Genomic DNA, 15,338 nt, shown 5'->3' on the forward strand with positions numbered 1-15,338 from the left:
CACTCAACAATGCACATCAATATTTTTCATAATCTAAAAGGATAAATCTTTATAAAGCGGCTGTCAATGAACTGAAGAATGTACCTGGCGACAATATTTATTCTTAAGGGGTCATGTATATTAAAGGCTATGGAGAATGTTTAAAAGAACTCTCAGGCTAAAACCATTGCCTTTCTAATTTTGAATTTCTCCTGGCTAATATAAAATGATTGATTACCTTTATTTCATGTACCCCTTGATTTTCCTTTTCATTCATCATTGAGTACTTTAAACCAAATACATTTAGAACCTGCTGCTAGAAGAGTGGTCTCTTTTAAATCTTTGTAGAGTAATGAAAGGACACAGTAAATCAATCTCATTTCGGCTGTAGGAAAGAATAACCTTTACTGAAGTCACTTAAACCATTTGTCCCTCTGTTCTTGGATAGTTAATGTAAAACTTCATCTCTATCATTCTTTTAAAACTTTAAAGGATAAAAGTAATGGGCTTTTAAGTAATAAACTTTTAAAAGTAATCAGCTTTTAACTGGAACCTCAGTTTAGTAATATTAATGTATTTTATGATATGCATATATATTCATTTTCTGTACGCCTCAAAGTGTAGCTCATTATGAACTTGGCATATTGGGCTTCCTCAATTCAAAAAGTAGCAATAACTCTTTCATTATGTACAAAGACAAATTTGGTCTGCATGGTATTTAGAATTGAATATTACATTTTAGCTATGAAGCTTATATAAGGTTTTTCTTCCAAGGATCGATACAAACCATACTCCATAAATACCAACTGCATTTGACTGAACAAATCATATTTATATTGTAAGGGGTCTTTACTTGACATTGTCCCCTTAAATAACAAGTAGTGGTTTTTGATGAAAAAAGTTTGCAGTCCTGGAATATATACAAATATATATATTTTTTGATTAAAATGTTCTCAGAACTCAATGTCCATTGGTCTCATATTTTCCTGATGCTTGCTAAGTTTTCTTGATTTATCCTTAGCTATATGAAATAAGTAACTTTCATAAAATGAATTTTTGTGGTCATAATTCCATGAGGCTTTAATATTAGTCATAGGTGATAAATTAAAAAATTAAAGCTGCCATAGGTTAGGATGGGGAATGGGAAGATTGCTTCTAACTACATGGTACTGGTTATAATATTCTAAATGTGTTTGAGGCTAAAGGTTTAAATAATGGAGGCACATTTCTATGAATTAAAAATTAACTAGAAAGTGAAGGTGTTCATAAGGAATAATGCAAATCCCATGACAAAAATATTTCTGGAAGTATGTGGAGTGATCTTTAAAAGAACAAGTTTCTAAACCTATAAACCTGCATATGTTTTTAAAAAATACAATGAACATATACATTTGTCAAATAGAACCATATTAGAATAATTATAACACATTTCACATTATAGCAGTTTTCAAGGTGAAAAAAAACAACATTCCAGAGAATTACGTTGAAAAGCCAATGGCTGGCAAAACCACTAATTAGTATTTGGTATGTTCCTAACTGTGTACAGATGTTTTCACTTAGTTCTCACTCTTTTGTTTTGTTGTGCTTTCCTTTTTTTAAACCTGGCGAAATGTCAGGTATCTTGAATAAGTTCTCATCTTCATGATTTTCTCTGAACTCTGCTTGTGGTGACCTTTAATATATGCAGTCTGCCACCTTGGTCTGCAACTGGGCAGGACTCGAGAATTCCACAGGAGGCACAGTTAAGACAGACACATAGCATAAGCTAGGTGGACAGACCTAGATCAAAACAAGTTGCCATGAGCACAGGTGCAGGCTTACTACATATGTAAGAACTCATACATATGCACAAACAACTTATACATGGAGAGCAAGTGAGTTAATACTAGCTCTTTCTTACTGACTGTAGTCTATTTTTCCCTATGTAATATTTTGCACACTTAATTTCAAACTGCTCTGCTATCAACACTTGAGAGCAGCAAACAATGCATCTAAAATATATTTAAATTCTGAAGTGTTTGGAATGAGTTTTGTCATCCAATAACTAGAATCGTGGGATTTCTGTATTGATATGGTTCATGCTTTTGACTGTGGCCAATTTGTTTATAAGCCACCATTAATCCTGGCTGTATATTTTCACAGTTTGAGTAAACACATCATTTGCATTAAATTTACAGTATTAATGAGATGTGAAGTTTAAAATGCTACTTCAAACATAAATGATTTAGAAAGCAGAACAAAAACAAGTGTTTTATCACATCTGAAATTGGTAAACCAACTTCAACTTGTTAAAACAGGAATGATGCGTTGCCTGAGATTTAGATTCATGACTCATCTCCCTGCACTAAAACACCAAAATGAGGAGGAAAACATCTAGAAAATACGAAAGAGTTCAAAAACACAAACTGGGTATTGCTTCTACTCTAATTGGCTTTTAAATCAGTTTCCAACTTTTGTCTTTGGAAACTATAGGCTAGTAAGTTCCTAACAGCCAATGAGGCTGAGAAAAATACTCTTAGGCTGAAATACTGCTATGCATGGGATGTTATTGATATATGCCACAGAGATGGAAAAGGTCTTGACCCAATTTGAGAAACCCTGTTTAGAGAGGCAGGAAACAAAGGATAAATGAGAAAAATATTTTGGAAAATGAAGTGATCGATTTCCTTCTCAGAAACCCCGTGAGCCCCGTTCTGAGTCCAGATCTGAGAGGCAGCATGGAGGAAAGCACCAATATGCGAAAGCGTGGCTACACCGTCACACCTGGGGGAAACTTGCCCACCTGTTGCTGATGTAGGAAGGATGGGTCTCTTGGGCTTAGTCCCACATATCGATTGGCTTGAGAAGTGCCTGAGGCTGTGTAGGCTGATTAAGGAAGAACAAAAACAAAGATAAAAATTGTGAACTATCAGAATGAACACCCTGACCATGTAAAAGAAACCCAGAGAAGTGGGACTTGGCAACCAAAAAAAAAAAAAAAAAAAAGTGGCTCTTCTTTCTCCTCTTTTTTGTCTGAGTGAACACCAAGTGAAAAAAAGAAATGGTAGCTGGCCTCGAATCAACTAGTTTATCCCCCACCCCAAAAATCTATCCAGTAAACGATACCCCATCCTCTGGTGCGGGCATGTCACACTTACGTGCTCCGGTTAGAGTCTCACAGGAGCACCCGGGGCTGGCTACATAGAACCATCCTTTCCCTAGCTGTGCCTTTTTACCAGATAGCAGTTGTCTAATAATGGAATCATCAGTGATGGTCTGTGACTCTCATTGTAAAGGCATACTCAAAGTCTGTCAGGGAAAAGTGAAAGCTTTTAATGATGGAATTTAAGCAGATGTGTGTGATGACACAGGATGAAAAATGTCTTACTTTTTTACAGATTTTACTAAAAAGAACATTTAACTTTCCTAACGTGAAGGAGAAGCCTATTTTTGTGATATCATATAGGTGAATTAGCTCAGTATTTTCTTGAATGTAAAAATAACCTTATGTTTGATAGGATTGTTTTTGAAAAAAAAAATCCTTTCTTTTCCATGAGCACACAAAGTTAATTTCTTTTGATTGGTCCAGCAGGGGAGTTGATGGCACCTTTTAAATATTTGGCCACCGGTAGTAGTACATATAATGGATACTTCTTAAATTTGTATGGTCTCACTTGGCAAGTACTTTTTGTATAGGTGCTTTTTGGTATTGAGTGAATTTTCCCAAGGAAGCAGAGCCCTATTTCTAAGGATTTTTGTTTCCTTTCACAAGAAGAGGATTACTGTAACTTCCCAACACTAGGCAACCCCATCACTCCATGTTGGAATAAACAGAAGCAACTGAATTTTTGCCATTTATGTGACATTTATAGGTCTGAAGAAAGATAAAATGTTTGGTTCAAAACCATCAGATAATGAGGAATCCAGGCATTAATTTAAAAAAGTCCTTTTCTTAAAGCAGTATATTAATTCTGCCACATAGATTTGAAGAACTGCAGGATTTGACCCATTGAGGGTTTTTCGGACAACTTTTTAAAACAGTAAAGATGCTTGCAATTCATCTTTTAATTATTCCTGAATAAAGGGACCAGGCAACAGCAGCCACAAGCAGCCAGCGGCCCCTACTCATTCTCCAGGCCTCTGCGACTCCATGCAGAGCACGAACAGCTGGAGAAGAGCCTCACCCACACAGAATGGGTGCCAAGTCCGTGCTACTCTTTCTTTTCAACCATGAGAAAGAGGTTTCTGTGGTCTTTGTGTTTTCTTTAATTTTATTGACTTATCAATGCAAAGACCAATTTCTCACCATCAGGGGTGCCTAGGGAGCAGGTTTGCTTATAGAGAATAAAAACCACTCACTAGCTTTCTTTTATGCAGGAGTGGAATAGGGGCTGATGCAGCCATTTTTATATAACCAAGATATTTCTTTTGAATATTTTGTAATTTTACTTCTCAGAAGAGATCCTTTTTTGAATAACCTCAATGTGAGTACAACACAATTCACTAACAAACAGGCTGATAGTACTCCCATAAGTGAGTGATCATTTGGGTATGATCCTCCCTTGGATCTCATCTATTAACGCCACTGTAAGAGTAAGTACCAGAAGTTTCTGGAACTTGGATTTGATCACTTATCTTGTGATAGTGTTTCTACTACTTTTTAAAAGATATCTTTACTTTCCATTTGCTTTTATTTAAATTGCTGACTTAGATCTGTTCAAAGATGCTAAGATATCTACTTTTAAAATTGGGACATAGTATTTTAGTGACTGTCATGGACATAGCTAACCTTTGGAACAAAAGAATTATTAGTCTTCCTTGACTGGGTCTCATCCATCTGTACATTCAGGGAAGTGTTCAATAGTGTAGGGCACTCTACCAACAAATCCGTTACTAACCATTGGTGATTATTGATGGGAATTACAAGCCTTAGGACATATTAATCTATAAGACCTCATGACTTTTGAGAAAGAAATGCTGATTTCACTGTACTCTCAGAATACTGTCCATTTTGCTTGTCGGGTTCCTTCCTACATTTTCAGGAGCCATGAAACTGAATAAATAAATAAATAAATAAATATATAAATAAATAAATAAAGCAAGCATATTTCCAATGGCCAAGAAAGCAAGCCAGAGAGAGGTGCCTCCAATTATCTCTGTAATTTCACATAGGAATTTCCAGAGTGTGGGGATTTTCTTGCTTTTGGAAAGAAAACAGAAGCCCTACATTTGAAATAAATGTATAATTGAAGGGGAGCATGTTTATTCCTCCTGACTGATACTTCATCCATCCCACTTTAACAATCTGTGTATACCAGCTCCTGTTCCAGGAAGCTGGTAGTTTGGATGAAGCCAATAGAAAAATTAGGTAATAACTCCTTGTGTACTAATGAGTATTCTATACGAAGAAGCAAAGGACTCCTTTGGGTTATTCATATGCTCTGTGAAAGTTCACTGGCTGAATCTCTGACATTTGAAATGTATGGCCATGCTAAAAAGCATAGTACCTGATATACCATGAAAGGCAAAATAATCAAAAAATGCTTTCAGAAAGTTGTAGACAATGGAAGTGCAGGTAGCTTCCATGTGCCTAACCCTGAGCTTTGAACTGTTCTCATGTGCACCCAGCATCGTGGGTGCTGTTTTTCAGTGACTTAACCTACAGTAACGTGACCATGAAGCTCTCTCACAGAAGCACTGACCCGGTCTGCCTGGTGAGAGGCCTTGATCTCTGTAGGAATGCTCCAATAAGTAACAATCATCTAATATCTCTCTGGGTGACAGAAGACCCTTGTACACTGCGTTATGCTGCTCAGTGCATTTTCAATGTATACCTTGAACAAGCAGGCATGACTTATGATTTTTGTCAGAGCTGTTCACTCAAACAAATCAGCTTTTCCCTTTTCAAATATGAGGCACTGACTGCCATTTGCTAAGAGAGAGCAGGTGACAGCCAGGCCGCATACATGCCTGCCAGTTCCACATAAATGAGAAATCTCCATCTGGTCGGGTAGCTGGAGAAGTTGCTGAGTTCTCCACCTTGGATCAGATATCCAGTGGCGCCTCTGATGGACATTTCTCATTTCCTACAGAAATACTTACTGGTTGCTGTAGGTGAAGCTGCCTCACCTTCAGTGGATGTAGTGATGGGTTTAGTGTCTGTCATGGTCAGGGTCACAGGTCGCACTGCACTGGGATGGGGAGAGGGTGCCAAGACAGGAGTGAAATGGCCAGGCACTTTCCCTACTACTTGACCACTGCTGTTAGGCTACAAAACAAAAACAGAATGCCGGGTGAAACAATCCAAAAGGCAGTTATTTTGTCCAACAACTCCACTCAGCACACTTGGGCACAGGGACCTTGCACACTGTGGGTAACGGCTGCACTGGCCCTCTCAAGTCTGAGTCAGAGACCAATCAATGGTTAGTTGTAATAAGAATCAGTAGCATTTAAAAAGAAGTCTTCATCCTCAAAGCACTTTATACATGTGAATTTGTCTTTATAACACACTTGAGAGCCAGGTAGAACTGATCCTTTTTTTTTAGGAGGCCAGAAAACTTCAGTGGAGACTTACAGGCTTAGCCCAAGTCTCAAATGGAAGTCCTGACTGAGCTAGTGAGCAGTAGAACCAGGGCTTCCTTCTCTGCTCTTTATTTTCTACAGTGAGTCAGTCCGGGTTGGCTTTCCACATACACTTTTCACCTAAACAATGATATCCCTGACGTAAGGAAGACAGGAATATCTAGAAGATCAAACAGATCAAACTCAGTAACTTCCATCATTTATAGTCAAGGCCCATTTTTCTGCATACAAAAACTCCAGCTCTCACTCACACTCAGGCACACTGAGGTATGCTCAAACACATCAGGCTATTTAGATTCTAGGATCTCCACTCAACTTTTGATAATTTACTTACACAAGCAGATAGGATGATATTTAAAGCTCTTAAAATTTCAGATCCACTCAGTGATATGAAATGCTGCAGTGATCTGACTTTACAACTACAAATAAAAGATTTCCAAAGTAAATTAAAACGTGCTGAAGGAAAGCAGAGGGCAATCAAATATCCTTTGTGACTTGAGTTACTCCTCCATTGCTGGGCACGGGAAGTTACACAGAACATTTACCATTGACATTTGTGGGAATGAACTGAGACAATCCCCTGGGCAACGATAGAAAAGATATTATTATCTGAGTTTTAGCCCAGGGTACAAAAATACTATCCATAGTAGGAGACAAAATCCTAAGGGTACACTGTTTGAAGAAATCCTGGAATGTATTTTTCTAGACAGAGAATGCTACTTTTGATTACACTAAAGTTGGAGTTCTCCCCAGCATGGTGTACATAGCAGTTTGCTATGAGGGTATTCTCCACAAATATTTGGTCTTTATAATCTGCACCGCTAAAGGCAAAGAAAGCAAAGAAACAGAATATTTAAACACATGCACATAAACTACAAAGTAGACATTTCATTAGAGAAAACGATGAGCAGATAATGACATGTGTGCACTGTGAAAGACACGAACTAAGTCTCTGGTTGTTTCCTCAGAGGCCACATCGTTCATTCTAAAAAAAAAAAATGGACTTCCTGAGCATCCTGACTGTTGATCAGTATTTTTAAGTATTGATCTAATTTTAAGTATTTAACTTTATGTCAAGAAAATTGCCCAGAGTTTCCCCCTATGGAAACCTATGAGAAAGTTAGATCTTTAAAATAATTTTATTTAAGATATGCCATTGAATAGCACGACTGTCTCTCTTTAATTGGTGCAGCGGCAACCAATTAATCTCCAAATCACCGCGGGGAAGACAAGGCACTTCGGTTGTTCGAGTTAACAATCAAAATCAGTGCAGTGCTGAAGGCTACGGGGAAGGAACAGTTGACTACAGGTAGACAAGTGCTCATTTTCCCTCCATTTTTTGGAGCTCAAAAGGTGAATGGCAAGAGTCCTATTTTGAAATGCAAATTAATTGGTTTTGAGTTGGAGTTAAAAAATCAAAGCAGATACAACGTTCCCACCAAAACAATTCTGCAGTTTGCAATAAAGACCCATTCTTCCTTTCAAAGGGAAAAGCAGGGTTTTTTTCTAGAACAAACCATTAACTTCTGGTCATTTGAATATCGCAAAAACTGTTTTGTCTATCCCACTCAAGCAAGAAGAAAAGTTTCGTTTTATCATTGGTGGTACGTTCGATAGTAAAAAGCAGTTCTGTATACTGTGTTCGCCAAAACAGTTCGACTGCACCTACCTGAGAGCATGGAACAGAAAACTAACGACAGTAAAGTCAAGATCTGCCGCAGAATATATTACCTTGCCCACTCTGCAACTTTGTCTACTGGAATCGAATCGACATGAACCAACAGATGTTTCTCTCATTTAAAAAATAATAGAGGTGACAAAGAAAGAATTCCCAAGCCAATATGGACTTTTCTGAAACTCAGGGTCAGAAGAATAAGAGGGTTATTTCTTTCCACTCTTCTACTAATTCAAACAGATGAATCTACACTATAAAGCTTCTCTTCTAAGGCTGTTAGACGAACTTTCATACGGAAGATATGAAAAGAGAGACATCTAATCTGCAGACGAAGCTGAACTGCATTAAGAAAGGATTATCCTATGTAGTACATTGCTCCTATTATACAAAATCCTGAGAGGGGATTTTTATTTTTTTAACTGAGATGTGAGTAAGATGCATCTCTTCGAAGCTGGATCTTTACCTTGAAAATAGTTAGAAAAACTGAGAACAATGTAGGCAGATTATCACCTAATATGCCCTCTTAACTTCTAAAGAAATTGAAATATACGTAAAACAAGCACTGAATAATTAAAGAAATGCATAACACTAAAGGCCTGATTTTAATTTGCATAATTTTTCCCCTAACAGTGCCTAATTAAGACATCAGTTTAAAAAAAAAAATCCAATGGAACTCTAAGATTTTCCACACTGAATTAACGGTAAGGACTTTTAATGGATGTCTTAATTAGACTTTGTTATTCATGGAAATTCTACATAAATTAAAATCAGACCTTGTGTGCACTGTTCCCAGCTGAGTCTGGCATAATGCTCTATGCAACTGAGACATTTGGATCCATGCTCTGACAGCAAATTTTATTTCTAAACTGATATACTAAGATGTTTTAGTTGTTTATTATTATAATCATTAGAAGTGCTATACCATTTGGACATTTTTTTCTAAACTACAAATAGCTTTACTTCAAATTCAAAATTCAAGAATGGTGGATTGATAATTCAATGGAGCTAAAAGTACAGATAACTTTTTAAGTAACCCAACTGGTGCTGGATATGCTGTTACTCAAAACATTCAGAAAGGACTGTTTTGCTTCATTTCAGCAATTACTTAAGACCATAGGGATTTTTTTTCAGATCTTTCTTTGTTAATTCCAAATTAATATGCACATACTATATACTGGCACTTTAGTAATGGAACAGCATTAATGACAGAAAGTTTATGAAAATCCCTCAGAGCATTAAAAGGTGAAATAAGGAGTAGACAGGAGTCTTGGAGATAAATCAGTAAAGCCAAATACCAGACCATAAGATCAAAATTACATTACAGATTTGGGATATTACAATTATTGGTAGACCAAGCTTTGGCACAAAGACTGTCTACTTGATTGTGGAAAATCCTCTTATACCAAATCCCTATGAAGTGAACTGTCCATAGAAAAAAACACATGCTTAGTGAATGAGAAAGGCACATGAGTCACTACACTTCTATAATGAATCCTTAAAACTACTGCACAATGTTTACAAAAAAAAAAAAGATATTCTAGTCATGTCACTCATGTAGTCATGTCTGTGCAAAGAATATTCAAGTAGTCATCAAATACTGAAAATGTTTACATTACCAGAGCTTATTTTAATACCTAATAGTGGGTCTATAAATACAACTGTAAGTTCTTTGGTGTGTGTTTATTTTAGCGCATACCTTGCTCTTGCCTGAAATAAGCACTTTGTCTCCGTGTCAAACCAGATATTTCAGAGGTGTGAACTCCAGCTCAGAGCTTTTTTGTCAATGTACTTTATGCATAAACTTTCTCTTCAGTCAATGAAAATTCGAAAACATCAAACCAAAAACATCTTCACAAATGTGCCCCTTTGGGGCAACACACTTCCTACCTGTCATTCAGCCACCTTTTAAATAAAAACTTATTGAGTCACCAAGGAACTTCCTGAAGACGGATTTCAAAAGCTTGATGTTCTGCCAGACATAATGTCTGAGTAAGCTTCATGTCTTAGAGTTAGACCTGTTCCATCTCCCTTAGGCTCTACTCTTATTTTCTCTCTCATTTTTTACCTGGCTTGTCTGCGGACTGGATGGGTCATAAGAAGGTACATAGTTCTTCAGAGTATCCTGAGGATTCAGGTGGGGAGGATATCTGATTGTTGGATGAGAAAAGTAGCTCGATGGGGCTGGAGGAAGAATAGCTTGTGTTGGAAATGGCAACGGTGAGGGTGGAGGTGGAGTTCGGGTTGAGATGACTGTAGAAGATACAAAAGGAAAGATTGACTGGTTAGCTGTTTTCCTTACTGCTCCACACTGATCCTAGAGAATCTTGTGAAACCAGAAAACAGGTTTCCCCATGATTTAATTAGCAAGCAGGGGATCCACACATTCTCTACCAAACTTCAAAACAGAAATGCAACCCAATTTTAAATATTTTCCCTGTATATACTACCCGGTGGTTGGCTAGAAGGGGAGCCAGTAATTAGTAAACCATAAAGTCCTGCATAATTTTACCTAATCATTGTATAAATGCTTATGAACGTTTGAACATAAAGCCTAGGAACTTGTTTTTCTAATGAAAATGTTCCTTTCAAATCAAAAGAGCTCTATTCTGTAGCTTTTTTTCTTCCTGCTCTAATTCTTGCTAAATGTAGCTTAAAGGATATTATTAAGATAAGACCAAGAATAAAATCCACTGAAATGTGATTTTAAACTCTCATATAGCCATATTAACTTGCCCATAAGTCAAATATTTTAAAAGGGAAATAATATATAAAACATATGCAATGTGGACAGTGTTTAATTGTACTGTAATTTTTCAACATTAGTTACAATCATAATTTATTTAGTTTTTTAAATGTAATTCCTAAGTTTGAAAAATGGAGAAGGAATATAATTGCATGGTCATTATCTCTATAACGTTCAGGGAAATAATCACAGAAGTACAATTTAAGAGTACATGTAGACATGAAGATAAAATGTCTGTTTCTATTTAATATCTCAATCCAAATTATAGGAAATTACATATGATAAATGTCTAGTGTTCTATAGGACAATTTAGCAAAGAATATGAAAAATAAATTCTTTCCATGACCTATAAATGAAAATTATCTGGAACAATTATCTCCAACTCTGTAATTATGTGCAAAAAAATATGTTTTAAGGGATATTGCTTATCTTCCCCAAAGAAGACACAAGAAATTAAGAATGTGTATCATGGAGGAGTCATAAAATCAATTTTATGGTCTCAACTCTGCTCCCTGAATGGCCACGTCACTCAGATCCTCTGGCATAAGTCGTAACAATGCAGATTCCTGGGCCTAACCACAGAATGACTGACTGCCTGAGGACCTCTGAGAATGAGGCTTCATGTAATCTTTCCACATCGTGAAGACTACACTTATCCCATCAAGGGATGCCTTTCAGAGAACAATTACATATTTCTTAAAATGCCTTCTTGCAATACTACTTTACAAACAAGTATACACATTTAAAAGTATAATTTAATACAAACACTAAGGTAAATTTGGCATCTTTTTGCTTAGTATCAAAGTGCCATTGTTCTCAGCTCAGCTTAACCATGGTCTTCATTCTCATCTGTGCACAAACCCTTCGAGGACATACACAGAGCTCTATCTTGGGTCCTCTGGGCTCTGCGATCAATTTGGCACCAGTAGTTTTGGAAGGGATCTCTTTCCAACTGAACTGGCACATATTAAATCAGAGCTCCAATCTCTGGGCTCTCTGGCAATGCGCTCACATAAGCTAGAGCTGGCCTGATACTATATGCGAGAGAGAATGTAGTATTTCAAACTGAAAGTAAAAATGGCTACTTCATGAATAAAAGTCATTCTAGTCCTTTAAAAAAAATCAAAACACAAGGCAAAAAGTGTTTCCCTTCATTATGAAAGAATTCATATGTACATTCATGAAGTATAAACATTTCTTGCTTGCATTATTGCAAAGCCTTCCTAATTGTCTTTCCTGCAGTCTCGCTCCTTGTTTTCTTTTTTATGGTTTCATAGGAATGACTTTTTAAAAATACCATTTTAATCATGTAATTTCTCTGCTAAAAATCTGTCTATGACTGCCTACTGCTTCCAGAATTAAATCCTAACAATTTCCCAGGCTTATACCATCCTCAGGTGCTCTAAGACCCAGAGCTGTTTCATTTCTTTGGCCTCCTCTCTGGTCACTCTCTACTAATGTGGCAGGCTATTTGCTGGCCACATGGAGATATGTGTGGATCCTAAGCTGTATATGACTGTTCCTTGCTGACATGACCTCTGCTGTGCAGATACATGCTGTCGGCTCGCCTGAAACAACCTTCCTCTTGCCTTCTTCCTTCTTATGGTGAACTGACTGCAAACTTTAGTTCACAACACATCTCTTCCAGGCATCTAATTCTCCTCAAAGTATCTAGTCTTGTCAGATTCAATTTCTGGCCAGTAAGGTCTTATCTCCCTACTGGACCATCAGCTTTTTAAGTATTAGAAGCTGTCTCTCATGACCAAGGTGTCTACCACAGGCCCTAATATATTCATATTAAACAAGTGTCTGGTGAAAGACACTATGTCTCTCTCCCAGTTCAATATTTAAAAATACTGTGTTTAATTTTTTTTCCAAATCTTAGAAATGTGAATATGTTTATCAGGTGTCATAATAAATGAATGATTTGACTTTTAAGTTAATTTTGCCAATAGTCAACATTATAAATCCATGAAAGAGTAATTTTTTTCACCTATCTTAGCAGTACAAACCATAAAACTCTTTACACTCCCACATTTGATTTGTATATTCCTCTCTTAATCTTATCATTTTCCTAATGAAAATAAAATATTTATAATTAATTTTTCATAAAAGCCATGCATTTTTTAAATACAGCAAAAATACATATCAACATACACTTTATGGACAAAGTTGATAACTTTTTTGTAACAGAAGTTATCCTTTGAATAAAGTTTAAAAACCAGGGTCTAAGGAATTAACTAACCATAAATTTAAAGCAGTAAGTGTATGAGTATAAATATATTTATACATAAAACTTTCCCCTCTAAAATTCATCTACTCCTCTCTAGGGCCTAAAAGTAATATAATAGAAAGTATGCAGTATTGCTTATTAATTATATCTCATCTTTAATTTCTGAGAGGGTCTAATTGAATTGTTTCTTAAAGTTCAAATGTGAAATATCAAATTATTTTTCCTATTTAAATTAAAATATTAGACATAACACCATGCATACTAGCCTACAGGAAGCATTTCTGCATATAAAATAATTGTCAAAGAAAGTTCCTCTTTTATTTTTCTGACTAATTTCAGTCCCAGATAAGTAGTCCAGTATTTATTTTGGTATAGAAAATAACGTCTATAGAAACAGTGTCTGCAGATCTTAGTGCCTCTGGAAATACTCTAAACTGAGCAATGTACTTAAAATCCCACTTTTTCTCTTAATAAAATATATACAAGTAGGACTAATCCTGAAGCTATAGTTAAGATAACAAAGTAGCCCATATTTTCTCATTTCTTGTGATTGTAATCTTCCAATGAAGGCAGTTAAAAAATACAAACATAAATGTTATTAAATTCTATGGCTTTGAAAATCTTTTCTCATATATTATTTAAAAAGTATTGGGCCATATTATGACCCCTCCCTCTATTGATTGAGGAAATATGGTCACCAAAGCTATAATTATAAACTCTTGATCCATCCCTGAGGGTTTGAGCTCTGCAAACAAGAGGGAAGCTTCTCCTCTCTGCTTGAAACTCCTCACCACTGTGTGCAACTCCAGGTATTCCGGGATGGTGGTGCTGGGGAAAAGTGCTCAGTCTTGGGGAAGAATCCTGTGGAGATGTTGAGCTAAACAGCGGCTTTTCAGGCTTCTTCATAGTAGTCGGAGAAGACATATCTGTAAAGGCAGAGTGAAAAACTCAAGCTTCATGACTTTCTTAAGCTGTAAGAGTCACATTAACATTATAAGAGCTCTTATTCTCCAACATTTTATTATTTTGTACTTTCAGCTCATTTACAAAATATATACTGAGGGTTGAAGACCCAGCTACATTGGAGCTTTGAAATATCTGTCAGAAACAATCACCACTGAAGCTAACCCAAGGCTTCATTAAAATTATCATCGGAATTATTCATACTATTAAATAAATCTTGAACTTCAAAAAACTATCATGTTTCCCTTGGCCCCTTGGTTCACATGAAGGTCTTTTGTACTTCAGCATTTCATTTGTAGATTTATATGATTAGGGGATTTGTCTTTTGATCTGCTGACTGTGCTGTGGGAAAAATAGAGGAAAACCTGGTACAAATGTGTAAAACCTTCAGATATGCTGGTAAGTATATCATTGATTTAATGTGTTTTATGGAAAAGTCATTACTTTCTTAGCAAAAAATATATTCCTTAATTTGCTCATTCTGCAAATATTTATTGGCTTCCTCTATTTGGCAAAGTAAGGAGGTGATGAAAAACACAACGTCGTTGCTGCTATAGGGGTACTCACTGTCGGTGAAGAGGAAACTGCTGAGGAGAAGACTGCAGTCAATAGTTGAGAGGGAGGGCGAGTGCTGGGAGCAGAGGCATTGGGGCATCTGTGGCTGCTTCTCCAGCCTCACTGCACAGGGGCAGTGATCGCCTCAGCCTCCCCCAGGTAAGGAAGGTGCCCTCAGTGGCGCCATGTTTAAAATGTGGATAGGGATGACATTCCCAGAGGAAGAAATGTTCTCAAAGGGAGCATAAAATATGCAAGTAGTACAAGTGGCCTGTGGAGTGGCAAAGTACAGCTCGCAGGACCCACATGATGAGGGGCCACAGGCTTTGTGGATGAATGCCTGAATGCTTACCCTGATGGGGAATGCTAATGATGAGTGGAACATGATCATATTTACAGTCTAAAGCAATCAACCCAGAAAGTACAGGGAGGGGGACTTAGCTGAAATGGGGGCAGCATCATGGAGACCATGTAAGAAGATAGAGTAATACATTCATTCCATAAATATTTATTGAAGAGCTAATCTATGCCAGACACTGAGCTAGTTGCTGGGAACACAGTGATGAACTACGTTTGGTTTCAGCATCTATAGAACTTAAACTCTAGTGAAGGGATATAGACACATCAAA

General features: G+C 36.7%; 1 protein-coding gene across 10 annotated transcripts in view; it reads right to left on the reverse strand.

The window, feature by feature from the left end:
* NFIB (nuclear factor I B) overlaps positions 1–15,338 on the reverse strand; it is a 428,132-nt gene that overhangs the window by 26,128 nt on the left and 386,666 nt on the right. For 5 of the 10 annotated variants that reach the window (XM_057498690.1, XM_057498688.1, XM_057498692.1 and 2 more), the window contains exons 7-10: positions 13,983–14,117; positions 10,281–10,465; positions 6,061–6,226; positions 2,762–2,844 (exon numbers count right to left, since the gene is read on the reverse strand). In XM_057498690.1, the coding sequence (XP_057354673.1) occupies positions 2,762–2,844; positions 6,061–6,226; positions 10,281–10,465; positions 13,983–14,117 (569 nt within the window). The remainder of the gene's footprint in view (positions 1–2,761; positions 2,845–6,060; positions 6,227–10,280; positions 10,466–13,982; positions 14,118–15,338) is intronic. The other 5 variants (XM_057498693.1, XM_057498689.1, XM_036926674.2 and 2 more) reach the window with 3 other exon arrangements.

Source organism: Manis pentadactyla, chromosome 3 (assembly GCF_030020395.1).
Source record: "Manis pentadactyla isolate mManPen7 chromosome 3, mManPen7.hap1, whole genome shotgun sequence".
Taxonomy (NCBI): domain Eukaryota; kingdom Metazoa; phylum Chordata; class Mammalia; order Pholidota; family Manidae; genus Manis; species Manis pentadactyla.